The sequence below is a fragment of the Python bivittatus genome, unplaced genomic scaffold (assembly GCF_059951505.1).
Source record: "Python bivittatus isolate LINGU-HERP-01145 unplaced genomic scaffold, Pbiv_v1 ctg000700_np1212, whole genome shotgun sequence".
In the NCBI taxonomy this organism is placed as follows: Eukaryota; Metazoa; Chordata; class Lepidosauria; order Squamata; family Pythonidae; genus Python; species Python bivittatus.
The window spans coordinates 56,211,158-56,236,099 of NW_028277098.1; the positions used below are offsets into that span (position 1 = coordinate 56,211,158).

At 37.9% G+C, this 24,942-nt stretch overlaps 2 protein-coding genes across 16 annotated transcripts in view; one reads left to right on the plus strand and one right to left on the minus strand.

The window, feature by feature from the left end:
- Nucleotides 1–21,028, minus strand: NFYA (nuclear transcription factor Y subunit alpha). 10 transcript variants are annotated; one of them, XM_088153457.1, is made up of 10 exons: nucleotides 20,895–21,028; nucleotides 16,172–16,284; nucleotides 15,207–15,287; nucleotides 12,603–12,749; nucleotides 11,344–11,475; nucleotides 11,060–11,165; nucleotides 7,927–8,093; nucleotides 6,781–6,954; nucleotides 4,869–4,970; nucleotides 1–2,918 (listed from the first exon to the last, which is right to left on the minus strand). In XM_088153457.1, the coding sequence occupies exons 2-10, from the start codon at nucleotides 16,244–16,246 to the stop codon at nucleotides 2,865–2,867; spliced, it is 1,038 nt and encodes a 345-aa protein (XP_088009583.1). In that variant the 5' UTR covers nucleotides 16,247–16,284; nucleotides 20,895–21,028; the 3' UTR covers nucleotides 1–2,864. The 10 variants fall into 10 exon arrangements, with proteins under 10 accessions (XP_088009583.1, XP_025019025.1, XP_025019026.1 ...); XM_025163257.2 differs by having other exon boundaries at nucleotides 15,204–15,287; XM_025163258.2 differs by having other exon boundaries at nucleotides 15,207–15,290.
- Nucleotides 20,990–24,942, plus strand: part of OARD1 (O-acyl-ADP-ribose deacylase 1) — an 11,838-nt gene continuing 7,885 nt past the window's right edge. Inside the window, exons 1-3 of one of the 6 annotated variants that reach the window (XM_015891564.3) lie at nucleotides 20,990–21,124; nucleotides 21,880–21,958; nucleotides 24,634–24,778. In XM_015891564.3, the coding sequence (XP_015747050.1) occupies nucleotides 21,923–21,958; nucleotides 24,634–24,778 (181 nt within the window). In that variant the 5' untranslated portion in view covers nucleotides 20,990–21,124; nucleotides 21,880–21,922. Of the gene's footprint in view, nucleotides 21,125–21,323; nucleotides 21,409–21,430; nucleotides 21,959–22,088; nucleotides 24,779–24,942 lie in introns of those variants that run through there. The other 5 variants (XM_007423000.3, XM_007422999.3, XM_015891563.3 and 2 more) reach the window with 5 other exon arrangements.

Consider the following 24,942-nt stretch of genomic DNA (forward strand, 5'->3'; position numbering starts at 1 on the left):
AAAAAAAAAAAGGATTTTTACATGCAAAATATTGGAAAAAGCATCACTTGGGGGTTATTATTCCACCCCTAAGTATCAAGCCGCTTTATATACGCTCATGTTCCAGTGCTTTCTAATTCAAAAGAAGAATTCACTTTCCTCAAACCAACTACAGCTTTATCCTTAAATCTACTCCCAATTAAGCATTTCATGGTCTGACGTTTCACTTCTATTTAAGAATTTACATTTGGTATTACCTCTACTTTAATTTTTACTTGAGAACAAAACATTTTGCATCATCTTGTAGTTTGAGATTCCCAAGATTAAAAAACAGTTTGAAATAAATTTGTCTTACACACATGAAATTTAAGCATTGGAATAATAGATTCTATCAGGTAATTTTCACCATTACAGAAAAAAAAAATCTAACTATAGGAATTTTCTAAAGACCAAAAATTAAATAGGTTTCTGCATCATCTACATACAGATATCACAAAGACCGATTTTGTTTGTTTGTATTTTTCAATGAATGGAAAGGTTGCAATGGTTAGATAGTTTTAAGTTGCAAATGTATTGTTAAGTTTTAAATATATATAAGAATTAGGAGAACATTGATTCTCTTAATACCCCAGTATGTAGTAATAAAATGACAGCTGAAAAGAGGAATTTATGGGGAGAAAAATCTCTAACCCAAACTATATTGTATCTTCCCCTCACTCAGCATTATTTCAGAATGCATCAATGCTTTTAATATTTACAGCAACCTCCCCGAATTTGATGTCCTACAGATATTTTGGGACCAGAATCCCAAGAATTCCCAGAAAGCATGGCCTTTGGGTATTGTCAATGAGAACTGTGGGAGCTGTGGACCCAATACATCTGGAGGGCACATGGTGTAGGAAGGCCAATATACAGCAATGGTAAAAAAGAAAATCCCCCCCCCCACCAAAGCATTCATTGTTCCTTCACTAATGCCATCACTTAAATCCCAATCAGATATTTATTATTTAAATCAGTGAAGAGAAATGCTACATGTTGAAGCAGCCAGCTGAAGAACAACACAATAATCAGATACCCAGTATAATGACAATGTAAAGGAAAGAACAGAAAGACTGAAGAAAACAAACAGATTTATAAATGTACAACCTACAATGCAGGCTTAAACAGGACTTTACAGATACCAAATGAAACAAATCTCTCTTTGCTGCCAAGAGCTTAAGTTGGAGCACTGAACTGCATGTGACCAGCAATTGCATAAAATTCGGTTCACACCCAACTTCAAGTTGAAATTTGGTAAAACTAATTCCAAAGGTTTGCATCACTGTTGAATGTCAGCTGTTTGAATTTTTCATGTAGCAATAATTTGCATTTACACACACTCTCTTCATCGCCTCCTGAACTGTTTTCGATTTCAAATAATAAAAAAGGAATTATGTGAAGGCAGACTTCTCCAAGCCATAACAAGATTAAGTCAACTTCCAGGCTACTTTTTATATGCAGCACTTGTGTGAAACTCACTGCACTGTTTTCCATAACAGACCTGCTCCAATACTCCTCCATTCTCAGTTTTGCTGAGCAACTGAAGGGCTGAACAGAAGCCCATGAACATACAAAAGCAGACCTCTTGGCATTTACTGAAATAAGTAATGAAAGAGATATAAAGGAAACAAGGCGATACTTGACAGAATGAATCTCAGATCTGATGTCAAAATCTGAATGATCAAGTGAGATTGCAAAAAACAAACATGGTTTTGCCTTTTTGCATAAGGACAAATCATAAACCTATTATGGACAGGACCAAGGGGAAGAAAAAGCTCTTCACAACAGGAAAAAATGGATTCTGAATTAAATGCTAGATTTACAAAGTGCATTATATATAAAATTTGAAACGACAGTTCATATTTTCATATTCAAAACAGCCTGAACTTTGACAGCATATACAGAGTTATGGTTTGGTTAGAGGAATGATATGGTCCTTACATACTGACCGAAGTTCACAGTTCAGTACTGCATATAATCCTTTGATCACAGAAAATCAATGGATCCAGGCAGAGGATTGGTCTGCATAACTGGAGACATCCACAGCCTGCATAACCAGTTTTTAGGAGAGCAAGTTAGTGACCTTTAACTCAAAAGCACAATTCAATTACAAAACATTTTGCTAGCCACAAAATCAGCTCACTCCCTATCCCTCATGGCCATTCCCTGTGCAAGTATGCAATCTCTTTAGCCACTGGAATAAGCTTACATTTCCTAAGGCTTTACAACTAACTTTCCTAATACTTTTGAGAGAAGAGATTAATTTTGTCCCAGATGGATACATGGTGGGCAGTATTTCAAAGAAAACTTTCAGCATCTTGTCAAGATTTTATGAGAGATTATGCTTCAACAATAGAAAGTTATGCTGCCAGAAAGTAATAACAATTCTAATAAAAAGTGGAGTCTGTGAGAGACCAGAAAAATCACACTGAGAAAACAGAACATGTCAACTCTAGCTGTTCCAAGCATGAGTATTTCTGTGTGGTTCAAATCCCATGGTTTTCACATGGTATAGCTGTCCTATGTCAACAAATCAGTTATTGCTAAGGCAGTGGCAGTTTCAAGCTGGGCCATTGTCCTGCCAAGAATGTTAAAGGCCCCTCGAGCCAGACTTTTCAATCCCCGGTCTAAGAAGGGTGAATGGACAGTCCATTAGTATTTCAGTTGATCGAGTCCACTGCATGTAAAACAAATCACTCACTGCGAGTGTAGTATTTGTTCTGAAAAAGAACAAGGTTGTGCATATAGCAAATTTTCCCATTCAGAAGTTGATTTGATAGGAAGGAGAGGGAACAATTGCAGAGACACAAGATATTTGTCCAGATGTTTTGTTATTTAGTTGGTTGTTAGGATACTCTAATCATCTGTGTCATAGCTTCTTCATTTGCCTGGCTAGGATCCTGTACAGGGGAAAAAAAGGTTTTGTAACCTCTGTTATTTACTTCATAGTATCTAAACACAAGCAAAAGCCACATGCTATTTAAAGGCAGACATTATGTTGCTATAGTACAAATCAGAAGTGACAGAAACTTGCCTCAAGGAAACCCACTATCTAGAGAAGGATTCATTATACGGTTTACTTGGAATGTGGTACTCACACTGATCCAGCTAGATCTCAGCTTACTATTTGGACAGTATGAATCAACATGTTTTTCAACATCTAGCAAGGTAGGATACAGTATGTTTAAGGGATGGCCAGTTGGCAGGAGACAGGCAGCATCTGTCCCTGACTTCCCAGGACAGAATCTGCTCCTCCCAGATTTTTCCTTGGTGTTCTTTGCTGTTTATATAAACAATAGTATTATACACAGAGGTGGTACCCTGCTGCAATTCACTTGTTCAACCAGCTGCAATGTCTCTGGCCCTGTCATTCTAATTGACTAGGAGAAGGGGAGGTTTGTTTTTTAGATTCCTGCACACAAGGCAGCATCTTCCAGTGGACAATTCTAACTTGCTCCTGAATTATGAAATGTGTGAAAGAAGGCAATATCAGTGTTTTGCAGAGAACCCACTAAGGAAGTTGTGGTGTCATACTGAAGGAATGGCTTATTGTGAGGGCACTTGTTTAAACTGATGGTTCTATTTCTCAAAAAAAAAAATATGGCATCACTTGTTTGCTACTCTGAAAATACAAAGAAAAACAGCTTTTCAAGCAAAATGGGAAATGCAATATTTACTATGCCTCAGTATCAAATACAAAGTAACTAGAACCGGATCTTCTGTACCTGCAATCTCTGTTATGAATGAGTATGATCTGAAGTACTACAATCTTTCATGATCATAAGATACAATGTGAAAAGTATTTCAGAGCATGATAGAACACTGTTGACGCTGCTTACTGTAGAACCCAATCCTCAGAGGTACTAAGCCTACTTAACTGACTTAAACCCAATGAGCAGCAGGCAAAATGTCCTATGCATGAACAGCCTCTCTTGAACATGCCACCCTTGAAGTCAAGGGCTATGGGGAGGTGGGGAACAGAAGGCACTGGAAAGATCAGTGGGAGAACAGAGTGCCATGTAAACCATACGGAGGAGAAGGAGAGATGGGGTAAGATGTATTGCCCTACTCACTCTATAAGATCCCTCCAGATTTGTTCTAGGATTGTCCAGACTGTAACCTACCAAAAATGGTTCAGCCAAACTCCTGAACCACAATGTATTTTCTTCAGGTTTGAAACAAAACCTATTTGTGCACTCCTGTCACTGATATTTTAAGACCCTCCAACTACTCAAACTTCAGAAACATAGGGTTTATGATTCCTAATGTAATTAGCAGGATTACACCATGAATAACAGAACCTTAAATTTTTAAGCTATTCTATAAAGCAAAGCAAATCAGATCACCCTTACAATTAAGGATGATTTCTGTCACAACCAGTTGCAAAATGACCAATGACACTGCTTTTGAAATTCCCCGTACATTAATGCACTAACAAAACAAATTTTTTATTTAAGAATTTAAACATATATAAGAAAATTAAAGTGTGCCAAATATACTCATTTTAAAACACTCATTTTAATGGTTAAGTGGCATACATCAGCCATCACAAGAGGCATTTTCTAGAAAATTTAACTTTTGAAGTTGAGACACTGACTTTCTCTAATCCAGCTTTTACCTGGAGATGACTGTTTTCTGGGGTGTATTACTTACGTTTTCCATAGTTTCTTGTAACTTATAATAAGTATCCAGATTTACATCCTTTATAAAGTGAGAAAAAAAATATCCAAGAATTCTGAATTTGTTTCTGGCTGATCTTAAGTGGTAAACTAGGAGCACCTATCCATGAAGGCCGCTTAAATACATACATACATACATACATACATACATACATACATAGTTTCATTTACCTGCATATGGGGACTATCTTTTTCTTTTGGAGAAAAGAAACGTCCACCTTCTCCTCGTTTCCTTGCCATTGCATGTCGATGTCGGGACTCATGAAGATATTTCTGTATATACAATTACAAAATTGTAGAGATGAAAGCACACCTTATATAATGCTAGCCTGCCCATCCATCCATCCATCCATCCATCCATCCATCCATCCATCCATCCATCCATCCATCCATCCATCCATCCATCTTTATTAAGTAGAGACTAGGTACAAAAAAACTCAGAGAAAAGGCTAGAATAATGCTAAGGCTAAAAAAGGAAGGGGGAAAATCCTCAGTATTACCTAGTTTGGAAGAAGAAACTTTCTCAAAATATAGTGCTGAGACCTCCCAGACCTAAAGAACTAAAGGACATGAATTGTAATTAACTTGTTCCACTAGTTTTAACTAGCATTTTTTACAACTAGGCTGGATTGATGACGAGAGATAACAACAAAAGCCCATTTGGTCTTTGCATATACTATCCAACATTCCCTTTTCAGTAATGGAAACATCAGATGGTTCATAAAGGAAAGCAGTATGTTTAGGGATCAAATGTTTCAGGCTGTATAACCATTAAAGGATATCAACACTTGTATTTTTTGATCAAACAACTGAATTCTGCTTTAAAATAGGGGTGACTGGTGTAGATTTCCTACGGCTGCTGCCTTCTTTTCCCAGTTCTCTAGATGATAAAACAAGGATATCTGGGAACTGCCATCTTTCCAGCAAATGTACAATTACTCCCCAAACTGATCAGTAAAGAGAAAATCTGGGGCCTGAAGACCTATGTAAGGCTGTCTATAAGTAGATACCTGGAGACCCAGAGCCTGGTATCCAAATGGACTGAGTATTACTTCAACTAAGAATAGGACAGTATCTGGAGTGACATGCAAGCTGCTTAGTCAACCTGGGATGTATGAGAATGAAAGAGTAAGTGTGGGCATCTCAGTAGGGCTTCTTCCCTTCTTTCAGTATTTGACTTCTGAGGCATTTTATCTAACTCTAGCCCCTTGGCCTCTTTGGAGAAAGAATAAAGGAGAGGACTGCACAAAGATCTGAGAAGAATGAAAGGTATTTGGGGGGAAGTGATTTGTTTGGCTAGAAAGATGAGAGAAGAAAAAAGAACGGTTCAGTAAAAATGGTTTACTGAAACAAAACTGTTCTATGGTTAATACTTTTGAGCATTATACTTTAAGTGTTCAGAATCCATTTCTCTATTCATGGATTCACTTTGTATTAACAATCCCTTATATAATAACCAGGCCTCCACGTTAGTTCATAGGATTAAAGTTGCAGAGACTGCTAACTTCTTTTGGCAGGACAATTGATCCATTTCTACATCTTGCTCATGTATTGAGTTGTCAGTCTATATTTCTTAACAAGAGGTAACCAAAATTTGTACCACCGTTCTAAACAAGGCATTAATAAAATATGTTGTATTCCTGGTGAAAATGCATTGTATTGCACATATACAATTCATTTTCTCACATCCTTCTATGATCAGCTAAGAACTTTTTCTGTAATTTTCAACTAAAATTTATTTTACCTCATTAAAGTGTTTGTTGCTGAGTTGTAAAGAGTATGTCACTTCTATGACTAGAAAACATAGGCAATCTACTTCTAATGAATTGCCAAGAAAGACTTTGAAGACCAATAATTTATTTCTACAAGTGTAGCCCAGGAGTAACTCATTAAACAAAAAGGCATCAGTTTATACTGTAACTATGATATCCTTTGAGTCCACTATGATTCATTATAATGAATGGGAAAAGAATCCTATGGATGGATGTGGGGAACTTTTACTGAGCAATTGCAATGATGCATAGCTGCTATTTATCTTCTGTGTCTCATGAATTATAATAGTAACTGAAAATTATAACCTCACCCGTCTCTCTTTAGGTATTTTTCCTTCTGCTTCCAGCTTGGCTCTTGCTTGTCTTCTCTTCAGAATCCGGTGATACTGTTTTGCATTCACGTACAGGGGCTCTTCCTCCAGCATCTCGGCTCCAGGCAAAGGTATCCTTTGGATAGCTGGCACTGATCCAGCACCTGGGACCATCTTCATCAAAGCAGGGAAATGTACTGATTAAATGAACTGTTATCTCACCAAAGAGGCACAGAAAGACCAGATAGGAGTGAGAAATGAACACAACTGACTCCTAGAATTCAGAATTCAAACCATTTCCTGAAAAATATTCTTGAAATTCTGTGTTTCTTCAAATCTCACAGAAATTAACATAAAAGCATCCTGTAGCTTGAATATCTCTATTACATCAATTATATTCCAAATATGTGTCACAACAAAGATCAAGGTAAATTTCTTTAAAAAAAAATAAAGCAAAGGGGTATCAAATTAAAAAGGAATGAACTAGTCTTTAAATCAGGCTGGCAACCTTTTTGGTCCTGTAGGTCAAGTATGTTTCTGGGAATGGGCTTTGCAATCATTCAAAAGTACTCATTCACATATACCACACATACCCATAAAACATTCCATCATTGGGGTAGGGGGAAATCTCATTACTATATATACTCATGGATAAGCCGAGAATTTTAGGTGCCAAAATGCACCTAAAAAATCAGGTTTGGCTTACCCATGGATGGGCTTATCCTCAAGTATATACAGCAATACTTTTTTAAAGTACCCGTATTTCCCGTATATAGTTGCAGATAAGTCCATCTGCGGATAAGCAGACCCTCGAATTTTTAACCAAAATACCATGAAAAATGTAGGCCAGCTTATCTGTGGGTGCTGCATTTTTCATGGTATGTTAGTTAAAAATGTGAGGGTCTGCTTATCTGCAGATTGGCTTATATATGAGTATGTACCTTCCGTCCAATGACCCTGCTGTACATTTTTTTTGTTTGTTTCTCCTGCTGCTAAGTTTGAGGAAAATTAGTGATCATAAGCAAGTTTACTGAAAGACAAGCCATGAGAAAAAATAGACAATGTTCCTGGAGGCCCCAAAATTTGCCCACTTGTGGCATACATTAAAACCCAGTAAGAGAAGGGGGAGTAAAATGCAATACACACCATGACCATTCCACCAGAGTTAACCACATTTCCAGCAACAGGCAGAGTCACTGTTACTGTCCCTTGTCCACTGCTAGTTGTATTGGTGTTGGCTCCAGTCTGAACTATCTGTGCTCCAGCCAAACTGGCTGCTGGGATGGTGATCATGCCTGTAACAGGGACTGTAACTTTAACAGAACAGAACAGAACAGAACACATTAAAAAAAAAAGAGGGAATAAATTTAGTCCCATTTCAAATGTTATTCCCTCATTCTGAGTCATGCTTATGGATATTTTTAAATGTGATTTTTGCAGAGATCTGAACTGACCCATCCTCATGTGAATTAAGCAGGTATTTCTAAACAGAGCTAAATCAGCATGAAATTCAAGATTGCCAAATGGCTTACTGTTAAAGCAAAAAATGTTAGAATACAAGAGATAACTTATTTTTCATTTGTTGCTAACTGAACTATAATGGGCATCATTCCCACAAAGATATAATAATGTCCACTAGGCTTCATATAAGCTTAAATAAACTCATGGAACATAGATTCATTGAGTGCAATAAGAAGTGCTTAAAGGGCTTTCCAGTTCTATGGCAATGTATTTCTGAGTATCAGGTGCTGGGAACAGAGATGTCTGTCATTTTAATATCTTTCCCATAAGTAAGCAGAAAATACATACTACACATTAGCTTCTGGCATAATTAAGGCTGTGTAGTGTTTCAGATTTCGTTTCAAAAAGGTCCTTTGAGGTGAAATGCAAATGCAGCATCTGTTGGCAATCTGTTAAAACAGAAACATCTTTATCCAGGATTGCAGAGATGCTGCACTGACAGATGCTGCATTTCATTCCTGCATATTTTAAAGCAATTTTACAGAACTGAATCTGAACAACTAACAATTTCAATCCAAAAAAAAAAACATCAAAGAGACCTGAGTTCTAATTCAATGAAACCAAGCAGATGTTATGGACTTCTCATAGTCTGGGGAAGTGATGCAGTTTGCAACATATTACAAGTGGAACATATGCACACTCCCTTTATCAGAAAAATGAGTAGCTACCACCCCACTGCATCAACAAGCAGTTAATGAGAGTATCAAGGAATCTTACACTGCTAAAGTAAATGTATCCAGTTGTCAAGATTAATGTCAAGCTCCAAGTAGTTGTACTTGCAACCAAGACAGCTAGATTCACATAGCCTTTTTAACCAGATTTATAGAAAGTGGAAAAAAAGGGGAGTTAGATTACAGAAATCTTGGCAACTGGATACATTTCCTTTAGCACTGCAGAATAGCACCTCCTCAGAAATTAAAGTTGTTCTGCTGTTGATCACTTTCTAGAAGCTGATGAAGATGGAGCTCTTCCAAAGAGCTTTTGATGATCATTAGGAGACACTACTTCTTTAGCTGTGGTATGAAGGGTCCAGTAATATTTTTAGGAATGATGTTAATTAACTGGTTTATGTGCTGCTGTGGAGGTTTTGATTTAATTTTACTTGGTTTACTGTATTGTTTTTTAATATTTTAATATTTTAATATTTACTGTATACTGTAAAATACGCTCATTGTGTATTTTTGTTGCGTTGCCAGGGACTAGCCAGGAGTCTCAATGAAACATGTTGGTATGCAAGACTGATAAATAAAAATGAATAATAAATAAAACACGCCATATGAAATTTGGAAGTTATGGGAAAGATAACAGCTGAGCAGCACCTCCCAATGGTCAATGAGGAGTCTTACAAAGCTTCTGTATAACACCTTACAAAATATGGATGAATCTTGTAATTACTTGCCACAGAATGATTTTGATACATTTTAATACATTTAATGCAGTTTTAAATATTTTATTTTAGGGATGTACTGCATATATATTAGTCCCCGAGGTTCCTATATTTATCCTTGCTGAGTGTAACCTAGTCTTCAATCTCGACAGCAAGTAATTTTTCAACAATACTGTGAGTACTTCTAAATTGTATTTAAAAAACAAAAACAAAAACCAACCACCTGTATCCCTATAGTCCATGAAAATGTATATTTTGTAGTACATATTACATATTTAGGAAGTGAGTGACTATCATTTCCAAATTGCGAATACATGGATTCCTTGAATCCTTGTGTTCTTGCTGGAATTCTAGAATGATCAGCTGACTTTCTGAAAATGAAATGTACAGGTAGTCCTCACTTAACAACCATTCATTTAGCAACCGTTCAAAGTTACAACGGTGCTGAACAAAGGGACTTATAACCGGTCCTTGCACTTACAACCATCACAGCACACCCGTGGTTATGTGATCGCGATTCAGGCGCTTGGCAACCAGCTCACACTTATGATAGTTGCAGCATTCTGGGGTCACATGATCACCATTTGCAACCTTCCTAGCTGGCTTCCAGCAAGCAAAATCAATGGGGATCCACATGATTTGCTTAACGACCATGATCTGCTTAATGACCTCTGTAAAAAGGTTGTAAAATCAGGCGTGACTCACTTAACAACTTCCCTGTTTAACAACAAATCTTCCAGTCCCTATTGTGGTCATTAAGCGAGGATTACCTGTACTTTTCAAGAAACCAGCAGTTTCAGGTTTGAAACCAAAGCACTGTCACCACGGCAAATAGCATATCACCATTAGTAACGGCCATGTCAATCCATCACTGCAGAAAGCTCATAACTACCAACATCTTATAATTCTGACAAAGTAGGATTAAAAATATTCACTCTCAAATTTACACATTTATGCATACACACCTACATCTGACTGGTAGGCTGCTGGAAGTGCATACAGTCATACCTCTACCAAAGTATGTCTGTTAAAAAACTGAAGTGAAGGACAGAGATAACAGTATAGCTCTGAGGAGATTAGGAAATAGTATACCAATCAGATATCAGTAGGAAAACACTGGTGCTCTGGGGAAGGGAGCACTCTCTAGTGCTCCCCTCTAGCTCATCAAGCAGAAACTGGCAGGCTACCAGAAGAGCAGACACAGCAGGGAAATACTTATTAAAGGGCACATGGTAGAGAGCACAAGAGGTTGCCAAGGGCTATATGGGGCTTATTAGCCATCCACTCATGTTCCAGAGATTAAAAAAAACAGAGTGCATATAATTCTGAAACAGTTGATATTACTTGGATATCAACGTGTGGAATCCCTACCTTGTTGAAGAATTGTTCCATCAGCATTAACTGGTTGATAGACAATTGTCTGACCTTCTGCTGTCTGAGCTACCTGCTGTCCTTGGACTGCAATCTGTGGCTGGGTCTGTAGAAGCAAACATCCCATGAGATTAAAACAGTGAGCAACATAAAACTATTGTTTTGGGATTTTTCATGGTTTCATATAAAACACTATGCCAAGACCAATTCTCCTGCATGTTCCATTCACCTTCCTCCCCTTAGTTGAACCCACTTTCCAATTTCTTCCCCTTTTAATATGCTACCTGTGTTTGACCAGCAGTTACTGCTGTCTGTGGCTGCTGGATGATGATTTGCTGTGTCTGGCCCTGCTGGCCCTGAACTTGTACAGCTTGCCCACCTTGAATCTGAATCTGACTAGGCTGGACCAACTGAATCTGTGGAGATATAAAATAGAGTAAGATGCTGTTAACTATTCCTAATCATGGCTTTATCTAATTATTCTGATTTGTTAACCAAACAAAAGGTGGAGGAAAAAGAAATTACTTATCTTGAATAACAAAAGCAAAGATAAAAATGCTGAAGGGAGAGTTGTCTGCACCACTATATACACTGTCTACAGCAAGAGTGTTAAAGAGCAAGGATAGGCGGAAAAAAAACTTTAAAACTCCTAGAAGACATTTTTTCACAATTCAAAAGAATATGAAGTCTTAAGCAATAAGTGTTCAAACATATAGTAACATAGCTCTTCATCAAGTAGGGGAGCATTCTTGCATGATGTTCAATATGAATCTACATTAGTGATCTTGTAACTGGAGTTACAAAATGTGATTGGAATTCCATCATTCTCAGGCGGCAGATTATATTTATTTTTATAAAGCTTTTCCTTCAAAGAGGAAGTCCAGGCAATAATCACAAGTGATGCAAGCAGTAGTCCAGCAATATCTGGAGAATCACAGATAGCTCACCCATCAGTAATAATTATTTTAGGAAGCACCAATAAGATTAAGTTGATAGGCCCTATTGCAATAAAAATGGTAAATGTTTCTTCCTCTGAAACTGATTTCCTTTTTGTCTGACACACAAAAATTATTTTATTTCACAGGATAAAAATGCAAGAAATTTCTTCACAGAAATGTAATTTTTTAAAAAAAGAATTAATCTGATTTACTGAAATAATTAATTTACATCTGTTAGCAAAAACAACTCTTCTGAGGACCTGTGTAAAAGACATATTATACCTTTGAATACGAGATGATGGGGGCAAGCAACAAGCGATGGTTGCCTCCATTATACCTAAGTTTGAGCTTCCCTGTGATATTTTCCTAGCCAGAGCTGGTTAGTGTATGGATTGGCTCCCATCTGATCCAATTTAAGTTGATTTGATCCTTCAGATTAATTAGGAAAAATGATACAAAAGCTTTTCCAAATTGTTGAATCAATCTGAAGCAACTAATTTCATGATATAGTTTTTCAATTCAATTTGAAAACTGATTTGATTGAAAACCAATTTAATAGAATCACTGCATTGCATAACACTAGTTTGTCATTTGGGCATACTGACCTGCTGAAGTCCCTGTGATCCTGAAACTGGGACCTGCATAATGGTCTGACCTTGACTTCCAGGTACAGCCTGTACCATAATTGGTTGACCAGTTGATGTGATTAGCTGTCCTCCACTCACTTGTACCATCAGTGGCTGACCCTGGACCTAAAGAATGGGAAACAAGAGAATCACAATGAAACACAAGCTCAGAAAAGTAATCAGCTTCAGGCATCAAAACCTTCTTATATAGAAACTGTGCAGAAAATAACAACAACAACAACAACAGCAACTTGATAGTTAGATAAAAATGCCAAATCCAGTCTAAACATCTGGCTGACTGTGCGACCAACAGTAGTAACATAACTCTGGGTAGCTCACAACCAAAGAAATTATAATAAAATTAATAAAAGGTAAAAGATAAAGATAAAATATGACAAGCACGACCAAAGTGTGGCAGCAATGGGACTACTTCATGCATCATCACAGGCTGGCACAGGTGACTTTGATAAGTTTGTTTCTTAGAATTTAATTGCAGCTTTGCATTATAACCCAAAAGAATGTGTCAAGTTTAAGATATAATCCATAATTAATGGTTATATTATCACAGCAGATGACACCATTTAATTGAGCCTGGCTGATCTTAAAAAATCTGGTTTGTACTTTGATGGGCAACCAGGAAAACCCAGAGCAGTACACAAGTTTGGGAAATTGACAATCCCCTCCCCAATTCAGCATAAGCACCTCAGTTCATTAACCTCAGGGAATGGCAGGGTTGAGTGAAAAAGAACAGTAGTAAAAATCACCTTCCCATTTGTTCCTTGTTGATGACCACTGGTCTTAGGGTCTCCCCTCTGTATACCTTTTAATTGAGGATTCTGTACTACCAGGAAAGCAGAAGCTATTTAAATTGCATAAAGCAGACTTAAAGCCTGATGTGCACATAGTATTTGTGTCATGACATGTATTGGAGCAGTGATGATAGACATACACTAGTTACACATAGAAATTTCCAAATGTTTCATACAGATTGAGACTTCATCCAGGTAGCATTAATTTTAAAACAGATGCTTAAAATTATGAGATCTGAATGAGACTCAAAACAATATCCTTCTTTATCTCTTTTAGATGTAAAGTACATAAAAATTGACATTTATGCCATAAGACCATGAGGGCATACTTCTGAAACAAAAGTTCCCATTCTCAAGATTCTAAAAAAAAGTGTGAGAGATATGTATGTAATGTATATTGCCTACTAAATCTGTTCAATACCTTGAATCTCATCTCAAAAACATGCCTTGGAGCACACAGCTCATCTATGCAACATCTCAAAGCAGCCATGTGCTTTCCCAAGACTGAATCCAAAGTGCTACACAGCTCTATCGCTTCCTACTACTATGAAGCACCAAGAAGTAGCAGTAGTAGCTTTAGAAGACAGGCTCCTGAATTTCATGAAACTCAAATAGTTTTATGAATATGTGGACTTGTAACTAATTCAGACATATTTAAAAACTGAAAGGGTAGTCCAAGAAGAACATAAATGTTAAAATATATCCATAAAAAAAGATGAACCTCTTCTGAAAGCTTTCTACAGGGCTTAGGCCAGGCTAAATAAAAGCTCTTTCAAAATGTTGGTTTTTAACTTTCATAATTACCACAGGGATTATGGAGTTTAAATCCAACACGTATGGATAATTCTAGGTTAGGAAAGGCTAACAAAACAAAAAATAGAAGAGCTAAAAATGTAAAATCCAGGGTAGGTCAACACAAATCAAATAAAGTTCATCCACAGCATTTTATTATTTCTTAAGTATAACAAAATACTGTATATTGTTTTGAAAAGTTTAGTAAAACAAAAAAAAATCCAAGTAAGAAAAAAATACCTTTGATGATACTACAAGATGGATGTTAATGTGCTTTATAATACTAACACTTAAAAAAAGCAGGGAAAACAGAAAGTAAAAGTAGTTCTGCCTTATTTAACAAATGAGTGTTCACATGACATTTACCATTTCACAAGAACACAAATCAGGGTTTGAAATCTCTCTTCTCAATATTTTAATATTGCTTAAGCTAACATATATTATTTTCTTGATTTCTGTACTAAACATAATCCATTAACTACATCTCTCAAACGAAAATTCTTTTTTGCAAATATCTCACTGGTGAAAGGGAAAACAATCCCTCATATAATTTTAAAATATTCTTCTTTATTAAAAAGTCTTTATGGAGGGTGGTAAGCCTACAGTTGTCTCACCCCCACACCACCCCTATTTTTTTCAATCGGCAGTAGTAGAAGTTTCAGATAAGTCAGTTTGCTGCATGCATTTTTAACTGGATAATCCATTCCAACATTTTTGTTAATTCGACTGTTATCTGCTACAGTTAGAATAAGCTATCACCCATACATATTGAACTATAACTTCTTTGACACACAGCCAGCATGAGAATCGGCTGAGCAGTTTATTCCATCCCATCTAGGGACATGAGATGTTACATATTATTAAAACTGCCACTATTTTTCTGTTTCCATTTCAAGCCCCAGTGCAAACACAGCATCAAACATGCAGTGATGGGGTGATTCATGCAGTGCTCACATAAAAACAACAGATAGATCACCACTACCTGGAGGGTCTGAACTTGCTGGCCTGAGGCAGATGCCACCTGAGCCTCAGTCTGCAACTGGACAGCAGTCACACCACCCTGCTGCTGGGAACAGGAACAGGAAGAGCTTGAAACTTGGCAGGAGGAAAGGAAGAGCTCAAGACAAGATTTGTTTTAAAAAAAAAAAAACTGCCAGGAGAGGATAACAGGCCCTACAAGGAGGAACTAGCTAGTCCATTCTTAATGTGGTGGCCTGCCAATGTTCAATCTGTATATTACTCTCAGGTCAAAAAGAAGGAAAGTACACCCTTTCTCAGTGCAAAGTTTGGAAGCTCTAAATAAGGATACAGAAGACACAAACAGATGGCTGACTTGAGGCCTCTGAACACGGATGGAAGAAATCTGAACACACTGATATTGCATTGGGCCTAAATCAGTGTAGCCCTTAACTGTGATTTCTCTCAGAAAAAAGCACAAAGATTTAATAAAACAGACAAGATAACAAAGAAAAATAGTATGCCACCTGTAACCTTATTTACATTAATCCAGGGGATCTCTAACTTTGTAGTACTGTAATGAAATATTAAATTATTTTATGCAGACATCTCCCACAAGCAAAACAAATGATTACATCAGTATTAGGGCTGGCCAAGAAAGATACACCATTTAGTTTTAATAATTATGTTTTAATGTATAAAGATCATATGGGTCCTTGCAAAGCTGTGCAAACCACATGGAGGTGCAGTTCACTTTGGCAGAAATCCTGTAAGAAGTGTCCTCTGTGCGCATATATGACTGGGCAAAGACATTTGGTGGGGACATGATTGCCTTTACACTTGAAGGAGTGGTGCTTCTTTTGCAGCAAAAAAGGTCACCAAATATTTTGCACAGCTCTAACAATCAGTAAGGAAGTACCTATTCTCCTTGGCACTTAATGCTGTTAAGAACCAACATACTGAAATCTGAAGTACAAATAACTGTCACACCTGTTGTTGTATCTGTCCAGCTTGCACAACTATCTGTTCTGTTGAGCTACTGCTGTTTGTGGTGTACTGCTCCATATTTTTCTGTGTCAATTCTTTATCCAATCCGCAGAAACCTAAAAGAAATCACAGAACATTACTGTCAGCGTGGATTGAGAGCGCAATTCATCTGGGAACCGTAAAATAACCCCTTACCCCACTAGTTAAGACATCTTAACAAAATCTCCCTACCATCCAAAGATCCCATTTATAAAAATTGTACCTATCAGCTTAACCCAACAAGGTCCTTTCAGAAATATCAGGATGCCAAGAAAAAAGCTAAAGCAACTGCTTATTTCCTTAATCCAGTACTAACCACTTATGATGGGCAATGCATTATGGTACATGTGAGCCTACTCCTGCTTAGAAAGCCTAAAATCAGCAGTTATGTACCAGTCTTTAGTAGCACCTATTCTCTTCTTCATATAACTTCTTACAGCTTATCAGTATTAAAACAAATCTAAATCAGATAGCAAACCATCAGGTTTGATGGTTTAATCAGTCTGATTAAAATACGAATTAGAAAAAAACTGAAAATATAGAGAACTATCCTAGAAAAAAAACCAATATCTAATTTTACATTTAATTTCAATATACTGAATATCCTATTGCAGAGAATTTCATAATTACCTCCAAAACCATGCACCAAACATTTGAAGCAAGAATTCTTTGTAAAACAAGAATTTCAAAGGGCATCCTCATCATCAGATAATAGGACATTTCCAGGTCTAAACTATTCTACATAGGGCATTCTACAGGAATGCAGAAATTCTGAATACAATTTCATTCATGATAAATATAACACTTCAAGTTTGCCTTACTTCAACAGGTACTGTCTAGCTTGTTATTTGCTAACCTGACCTCTTGTTAGATATGTTTTTTAGGAAACTGGAAATGAAATTACTACACGTGTGCTAAGGCTGTTCTGATGTTAATTACTGCAAATCTATAACAGAAGCCCGGAAATTCATCAGGCAACTTTTCCCCAGACTAGGACATTATCATCAAGGAAAGGAGCCTATTAGGAGCTATTAGGAAGAAAAAAACAGAGCATCATGGGCAGAGCAAAGATGCACACAGGCAGGATGCAAAAATAAAGTGCACAGGCAGATAAAACAGATTCACTGAAATGGTTCCCCTTGAATTTAGTTTCATATGGGACCCTCCCAAATCATCACAATTTTATAGATCGTCTCAATGTTCACAGACTAAACTGGGATGAAGAACGTTTTGAGGGCCAAAGGCTGCATTTAATATTGGAGTAGGAGAAGATTGCACAGTGAGCTGAACTATATTACAGATACGGGCAGGATTAGGTTTAGGGGAGAATTTGACATATCTTTATTTTATGGCTCACTCTACAGTTTACACACATTTACTATCTTAAAATGGCACAAACCTTTGCTGACAGTTTTTTGCAATCATGGTTAGAGGGGGCTCCAAGGGTTGCAAAAAGGGGGCTGGAAAGGTTAAGGTGCAAATTGTCCAGCCCTAGGTCATAAAAATAACAGTACCAGTACTTTCCAGTACTAACATCATCAACATATTATTTTTACAAGGTTCCTCAGAAACCACCATCCAATTATAAGTCAGAGGTCTATGCGTCTATAGATGAGTTATTTTACATTTGTTTTGATGTCTCAGGTTAAAAATCATTTGAGGTTTTACACCTGGAGTTCTATTCTTTTTAATATGCATTCTATAAATATTGACAGCAATTGAAATTTGCTGGTATTTGGGAGTGGTGGCATATAAAAATGCACAAATTCAAGAGGTTCCTTTTTAACTGAATCTGGGAAAAGGGTGGCAACCCAAGGAGCAATGTATCAGCATTCTCTCAAAATTCAGTGTGAACATGGGCCCTGGAATGTTGAGGACCACTGTTCTACATAAAGATGCTGTAACAGGTTCACCATGGGGATTTTTTTCTGAGACAAGCCTGAGCATTATCTTCAAAGTAATGCAAGATTAATCTATTTACAAAGGCTTTTGATGCTCAGGTTAAAATCAGTAAAACAAAATGTTAACCTAGAGCATTCTAATCTATTAGAAGTGCTTTAGATTTTTGTGGTTGTTTAAATTTCTGTTATCTTTTTTTCTACATTGTAACATATCCACATTTTTGCTGGATGACTTTTTTTTGTTTTGCTGGATGAGTAATTTTTCATTTTTCTATTGTTAGGAGAAACCCTTTCCTTGATAACAAATAAAGACAGATTTTGTTAAAAAAAAAAAAAAGTTTATTTTAACTGCCAGAAACAAGAGAAAAAAGATCCTGGTGTATATGGGCTAGACTGTGATTCTTGGAGTTGCTTTTGTTCTACAGATGATAACTTTGTATGTAGTTCAATCCCATGTATATTTATACTACAATAACTCTCATCAAGCTCAATAGGCCTACTTCCAATTATGTGCTCATATAAACCCTCAGGCACAAGCAAAAATCTCTAATTAAGATATAATATCCCACTAAACAGTGGATTTTCAAGAAATCAAGTACTGTAAATATGAAGTGGGCCCAACTGAAATCAGAAAATGAAGAATGAGTTTCTCTGTGAAGCAGAAATTGGGAGTTTGGAAAGGGAAACTATTAGTGGTGGCACAGGGGCAGATGACTGGGTGAAAGTTCTGGGTCTCCAGAAGTTCAGGAAGCGGGGGTTCTCCTCCCACTTATCAGGTAGCAATAAATTTCTTTGAGTTACTATGGGACTTACTGCATTTATTATTAAATTTATATCTTGCCTATCCTCTTGAGAACTCGAGGGAATATACACAGGGTCTTTCCTCATTTTACCCCCACATCAACAATAGGCAAGGTAAGCCCAAAGCTGTTCAGAGGGAAACTTTGGTTTACATTTAAACACACCCTCTTGGACAGGATTTTAAAACAGTCAGCAACAAATACCAGACAGTGCAATTTTCTACTCAACAGCTCTAACATATTGGCTTGCCTCTCCCAGCCACTATAGGTAAAGATATGGTGGTGATAAATAAGGGATATCCGGAGGGAATCAGAATTGGGAAAGACTGAAGTAGTGTAAGTTCCTCCAGCACAGCCAAGCATAAAGTAGGTCGAATCCAGCAGGAGTGGGACTAGAGTGATTCAGGTAGTTAAACAGCATTCAAATATTCATATATTCTGACTAATCTTGCAGGAGACTGCCAGTACTAATTTAGTCAAGAAACTGAAATTGTTTTTCATCAAGTGTATTTGTACAAGACACACTATTTCAGCAAATCCTACTACTAAGCTGAAATCAGAAGTAATGGGGCAGACTTCCTTCTGAATTCAGTTGTGAGGCCAAAGAGGAGACTAGCATGCTATATGATTGTGATGTTTCATATCACTTACTAAATTCTACCCTTTTTGTTTTTAGCACAAGAATGATCACATTTATCAAATCAGAGAGATAGCTAATTGAAAACTATTGTACCTTAGGGTGTCTTACATTTGAAATATCACATTCCTTTCTCTATTTTAACTATATTTTGAAGCTTACTTGCAGATAAACAATAGTTATAACATTTTGATAACTTATTTTATTTTTTTAAACAAGCCAGTAATTCAATCCATTCCCTTTTTGAAAATTCTAGACTGGACTACAAAGCATGCTCTCCCTAAGATTTTATGTTCAGCAATATATAAATATACACGGAAGATAATAAAACCCAAAGTAAAAAAACAAACAAAAAACAAATCTATTATTCCCTAACATTGTATTTAAGGAGAGGCCATATACTGTAGCCCTCTTTATCATATGGAAACATGTTTAAAGCCACTAAATAATTTAACAGGGAAATACGGCTTTTCCTACAGGAAGTACATAAAGAGACTTCACCAAAAAAAAAAAAAAAAAGAATATTGCCATATGCATATTCTAACATGAGAGAAGAAAACATGCCTTAAATCCACCGTTCATTGAAAGGCGCCTCTCTCGGGTTATGGGTCAGCCTATGCAATATACATTTGTAATATGTGAAGGAGCCTATACTGGGCACAACCAGCAGTGGCTTTCATCTGAGGCAGATTCCAATTATCTTAGCATAATCGTAACACGATAGGTAAGGAGAAACCCTTTGTTTTGTGTCAGCATGGGAAGAAGCAGCCATGAAGAGGCCTCCTCGGCGAGAACATCGGTCCTGATCGAAGGCTAATTTTTTTGAGGCAAGAATTTGGCAGAGCGGTAGACAGAGAAACGCAGCGCGCTGTGCCCCGCGGTGTTCGGTTACAGTCCATGCCCTGAAAGGCGTGCGAGCGAAACTGACCTCGAGGGCCAGCGGCCGCCAAACACAGGATGGCGAGCCCCTTATACAGGCCACTGAAAGCCGCCCCGTGAAGCAACTGCAGGAAACGCCCCACGGGCTTTCCCTCGTTCCCTTCATCCAGCGAAGGCCGCAGAAAGGCATCTCCGAAGGTCCTCCGGCGGCACCAGCGGGACCGGGCCGAGCAAGACGGCACTAACTAACCCTATTCGCGTTTGCCCCCAAGAGTGACCTCCCCGTTCCCACGTCAGCCACACATCCCACTTCGATGCAGGTTCCGGGCGCCAACGGGCCACAGCCACTCGCTGCCCCAGCGCTCGCCCAGCCCTAGCCCGCGCGCGGCCTTCTGACTGGCCACTCGGCCCCGCCAATCCCGGCTCTTGGGCCGGCGCTCGGGGGCTCCATATTGGCTGCTCGAACTCACCGTGCCTTGCTCCCCCGGTTCGGGTCCCGCTCTGATTGGCTCCGCCACCGGTCCCCGAAACCCAATCAGCGCCTCCACTCAGCCGCCGCGCAAAATGGCGCCCAACCCCCGAAGCTCAACAAAGAGAAGGCGAGGGTGCCCTCGCGCAGGCGCCGTATAAAAGTTCCTCCCGCGGATGCTTGCGCTGGTTTAAAACTGCACGCATGCGTTGGCTTCTTTCGAATTGGCGGGTGCGTTTAGGCCGTTTCTATTCTCTTTCAACCCTTCTATTCTTGAGATGGGTTTTCTACGCATGTGCGGGGCAAATTTTTTTTCAAAAGCTTTTTTCAATGACACCTCACGGCCCCCTTCTTTATGCACCGAATGCTCTCGGCCGGTGCCATAGAGCCTCTTCCTAGAAAGGCCCGCGCGGAGGGTGCCATTTTGTGCTTTTTGTTTAAGAGGGCCTCCCAAAGAGGGTTGTCATAACAGAACTAAGAACTCAGTGGGAGGTGAAGCCGTGGTTGCAGCCGTTGTATGTCTAGGCTGGCGGCCCGTGTGGTTCTTTTTCCTCTCGCTGTTGCTGGCCAAGGGAATTCGCGGGCGGGGGCGGGCTGAGGAAAACGACGCGGTGTCGTGGAGGCGCCTCGGGAGGCAGCCTCCCGCCCTTTGGTGCGGCTTCGGAGGGTTTCGGTGTCCGTCGATTGTCGCAAAAGCAACGCTTTCGTGGCCCTTTATAGGGCCTGTGCTGTGAGGATTGCGACCCATTTCCTCTCCTTCTCAGACGCAGAAGGCGAGGGATGTGTTAAAAAGAAAAAGGCTCAGAGACTGCAAAAAAACCAAAACTTTTTTTGTGCGGGGGAGGGCAAGATTATCGCTACGTAACTTAGTGACCTGATTCGTATTTAGTGGTTTTGGGTTTACAAAAATTTAAAGTTTTTTGTAGTAGTCATTTCTCTTTGCTTGCTTTTCCCGCCATGAATATGAAAACTATATTCCTTTCTAGTCCTTATAGCTGAAAAAACAAACAAACCGTGATCCACCCAGTTATGGCTAGCACCCGGATTTCTGGAAATGAAGAAAGGGTTCGTAGTGGAGTTTATTTTTATCTGTTGCAATTCAGTTTTAAATTCTAAATATAGTTTTATCTCTTATAACAGAAATTAGCTTGTCTCTTTTTTAAAAAAAATCTAGCTATGGAAGATTGATTTTGGGGTTTTGTTTTTGCAGAACTCTATTGGAATAAATTTTTCTATACGTTTCATTTCAGCTTAGTATGGCACCAGTATAGTTCTGCCAAATGATTTACAATACAATCCATGTTCAATACTAATGTTCATATTTTACCTATCTAACACACTGTGCAGTGTCTGTAAGCCAGTGCTGTTGGCAGTTCTGGCCTTCCTATTGTCTCCTTTCTTGGACTAGCTGATTGCTCAGGTTGTAAAACATTGTAGTAAAGAAAGAACACTCGCAACTGGATTCATAAGAAAATTGATCCCATGTTACTTGGCAATTTCCCAAAGCAGCAGTTAGAAAACTATAATAATATAAATAGTTCCTCCTCCTGCTCTGTATAAAAATCTCAAAGTTAGTCTATACCAATAATCAGTTTTATAGACCAGAAATAGCCAGCCTTTTTGTGCTAAGAGTGCATGTGGAATTTCAAGAGTGATTTTGTGATTGATGCACTTACAAGATGGCTACCATAAGAGACTTTCCTTTTAACAAAGTGGCTACTATCTAGTAGAATTTTTGTGGGGCCAAGAGGCACAGCTAAAAATAAATATGCTAAAAGAAAAGTGAGGCAGGGAGTCTAAGGGCATTAGTGTAAATGTCTGGAATGTATTGGTTTCCATGTGTATTGCATTGTCTTACAGGCTATGGGTTTAAGCATGTTGTACAGAGCCTGTGTTTGCTAAGTCATAAATCATGCTTGAAAATCACAGTGACATGAAATTCCAAATTATATGAAATTTAATGTGGCCTGATTGAGCTTCACTTAAGTGTATTTTGTGAACAAGATCACTTTTCTATGACATATTAAATTGCACCGTAAGGACGAAAACTCTTCCAAATAGTTTCTCCCTTGCAGGATGCTAAGAGGAAATAATTATACAAGGTGAAGGACTGCTCACTTGCCTTTCCTTGAACTTTTGTATGACTACCTTTTTGTATAGATACAGATAATGGAGGTTTAAGAATTGTTTATATTCAGTCACAGATAATATGCCCTTAATCCAGTACTACAGTAGATCATTAAGGCAGAAACTGTGCCTATAGTTCTGCAGTAAGAGACACTGTGGTAACTAACTGAAGATTTTTCTAGCATCATGTTTACAGCATAAATTGGACATTGATTGTTATCATGGAATACTTACATTGATTTTATGCTACAACATGCAGCTCCCAGAATAGATTGCAGCATGAGCCTATACAAGGAGGCTTCCCATTATCTCAAAATCTATTTTTTTGTATGGTGTAAAGCCTTAGACCTCTGTAGCATGAGATAAAACTATTACTCCCCTAAAGGTTTATAATTATGATTTCCTTGATATATTTAAAAGGAAGTATGTTTCCTTACAAAATTCTGCTATCTAGAAAAGAAAATATTCAGTGGTACCTCTATAAAGTATTGGTGGGATAATCCCCCATTTTATAAATTCCCTGAGTGCCATTCACAGAGTCCACAAATACCCCAACTCAGCAGCTGTAGAACTTTGTTTCCAAAATAAGTTAACCAGTCAGTTGTGCCTGTTTTAACTATAGTTGCCTGTAAGTCAGTCTAGTGATTCCAGTGAAGGCTTAAAGAAAATTATTCCTTAATGGAAGTTTCTTCCGAAGAAAAAGAGTTACGATCATGCTTCAAAACAAAAATTAAAATTTCAATTGTCCCAACACAAATTTAAAGATAAGAAAGGTGGTTGACAAGCATATCTTGAAGAAGTAAAAAGTATTGTGATAACAAATATCTCATTAAAACAAAACAAACCAGTAATCCAAAATATACAGAGCTTTCAACAGAAAAACAGGTTAGAAGCTGACACTAAAATAAAGCCAACATAGTATGAAATCTCCAAGAGGAGGAGGATTCTGAATCTAGGTGTTACACTTAGAAGAGCCTCTCCAGTTTCTCTGCATGATGTACAACTTTGAAAGGGCAGAGACTTTAATGCTTGAGTGGATATATACCAGGAAAAGTGATCCTTCAGATATTAGAGAAGCTCGTTTGAATTTGTATTATAGTAGACACTCATGCCCAATTTTAACGTAACTAGCTGTGGCTGAATTAAAAAAAAAAAAAAGCTAAATGACATTGGACTGATTACTACTTGAATAGGAGGTTGCCAAGAAATCCCAGGGCTGTAGGAAATCAAGAAAATGTCTGAGAAGGCAGCAGTGGCAAGCCAGTGCAGTACTATTGCCTAGAAAACTATATGAACTGTATGAAGTCACCAGCAGTTAAGCTCAGTTTATGGATGCTAACAACAATATGTTACTGAGAGCACAATAACACGTATTTTTTTTGGAAATAAATTCCATTAAGTTTCATTGTTTTATTTTGTGCGTATCTCAAAATAAGTCCTATTATATAGTGGGAATTTGAGTAAATACATATAGGTTCATAGCATTAAGAGTCTCTTATGTGAGGCTATCAGCAGCTTAAGTTATGATATTCTCTTTATATATATTGCCTTACATTGTTCTAGCTCTGAAATTATATCTCATGTATTGTATCTTCTGTTTCATTTTTAATCAGATTAAATATGTACAGGGAGACCTTTTTACTTGTCCAAAAACAGATTCCTTGGCTCATTGTATTAGTGAGGATTGTCACATGAGTGCTGGCATAGCTGCTATTTTTAAGAAGATGTTTGGTGGCATTCAGGACCTTTTGAATCAACGTAAGTGAAGGGACAAGGTAGAGCAATTTATAAAACCGCAGAAACTAGGTACTTACTATATAGTGAAAGTGAGTGTCATGCAAGTAGATTTCTGCTTGTGGATGAGACTTTTTTCTGTCCTGCTCCACTCATATCTTTAAAATCTACCCCAGAAGATTGTGGGG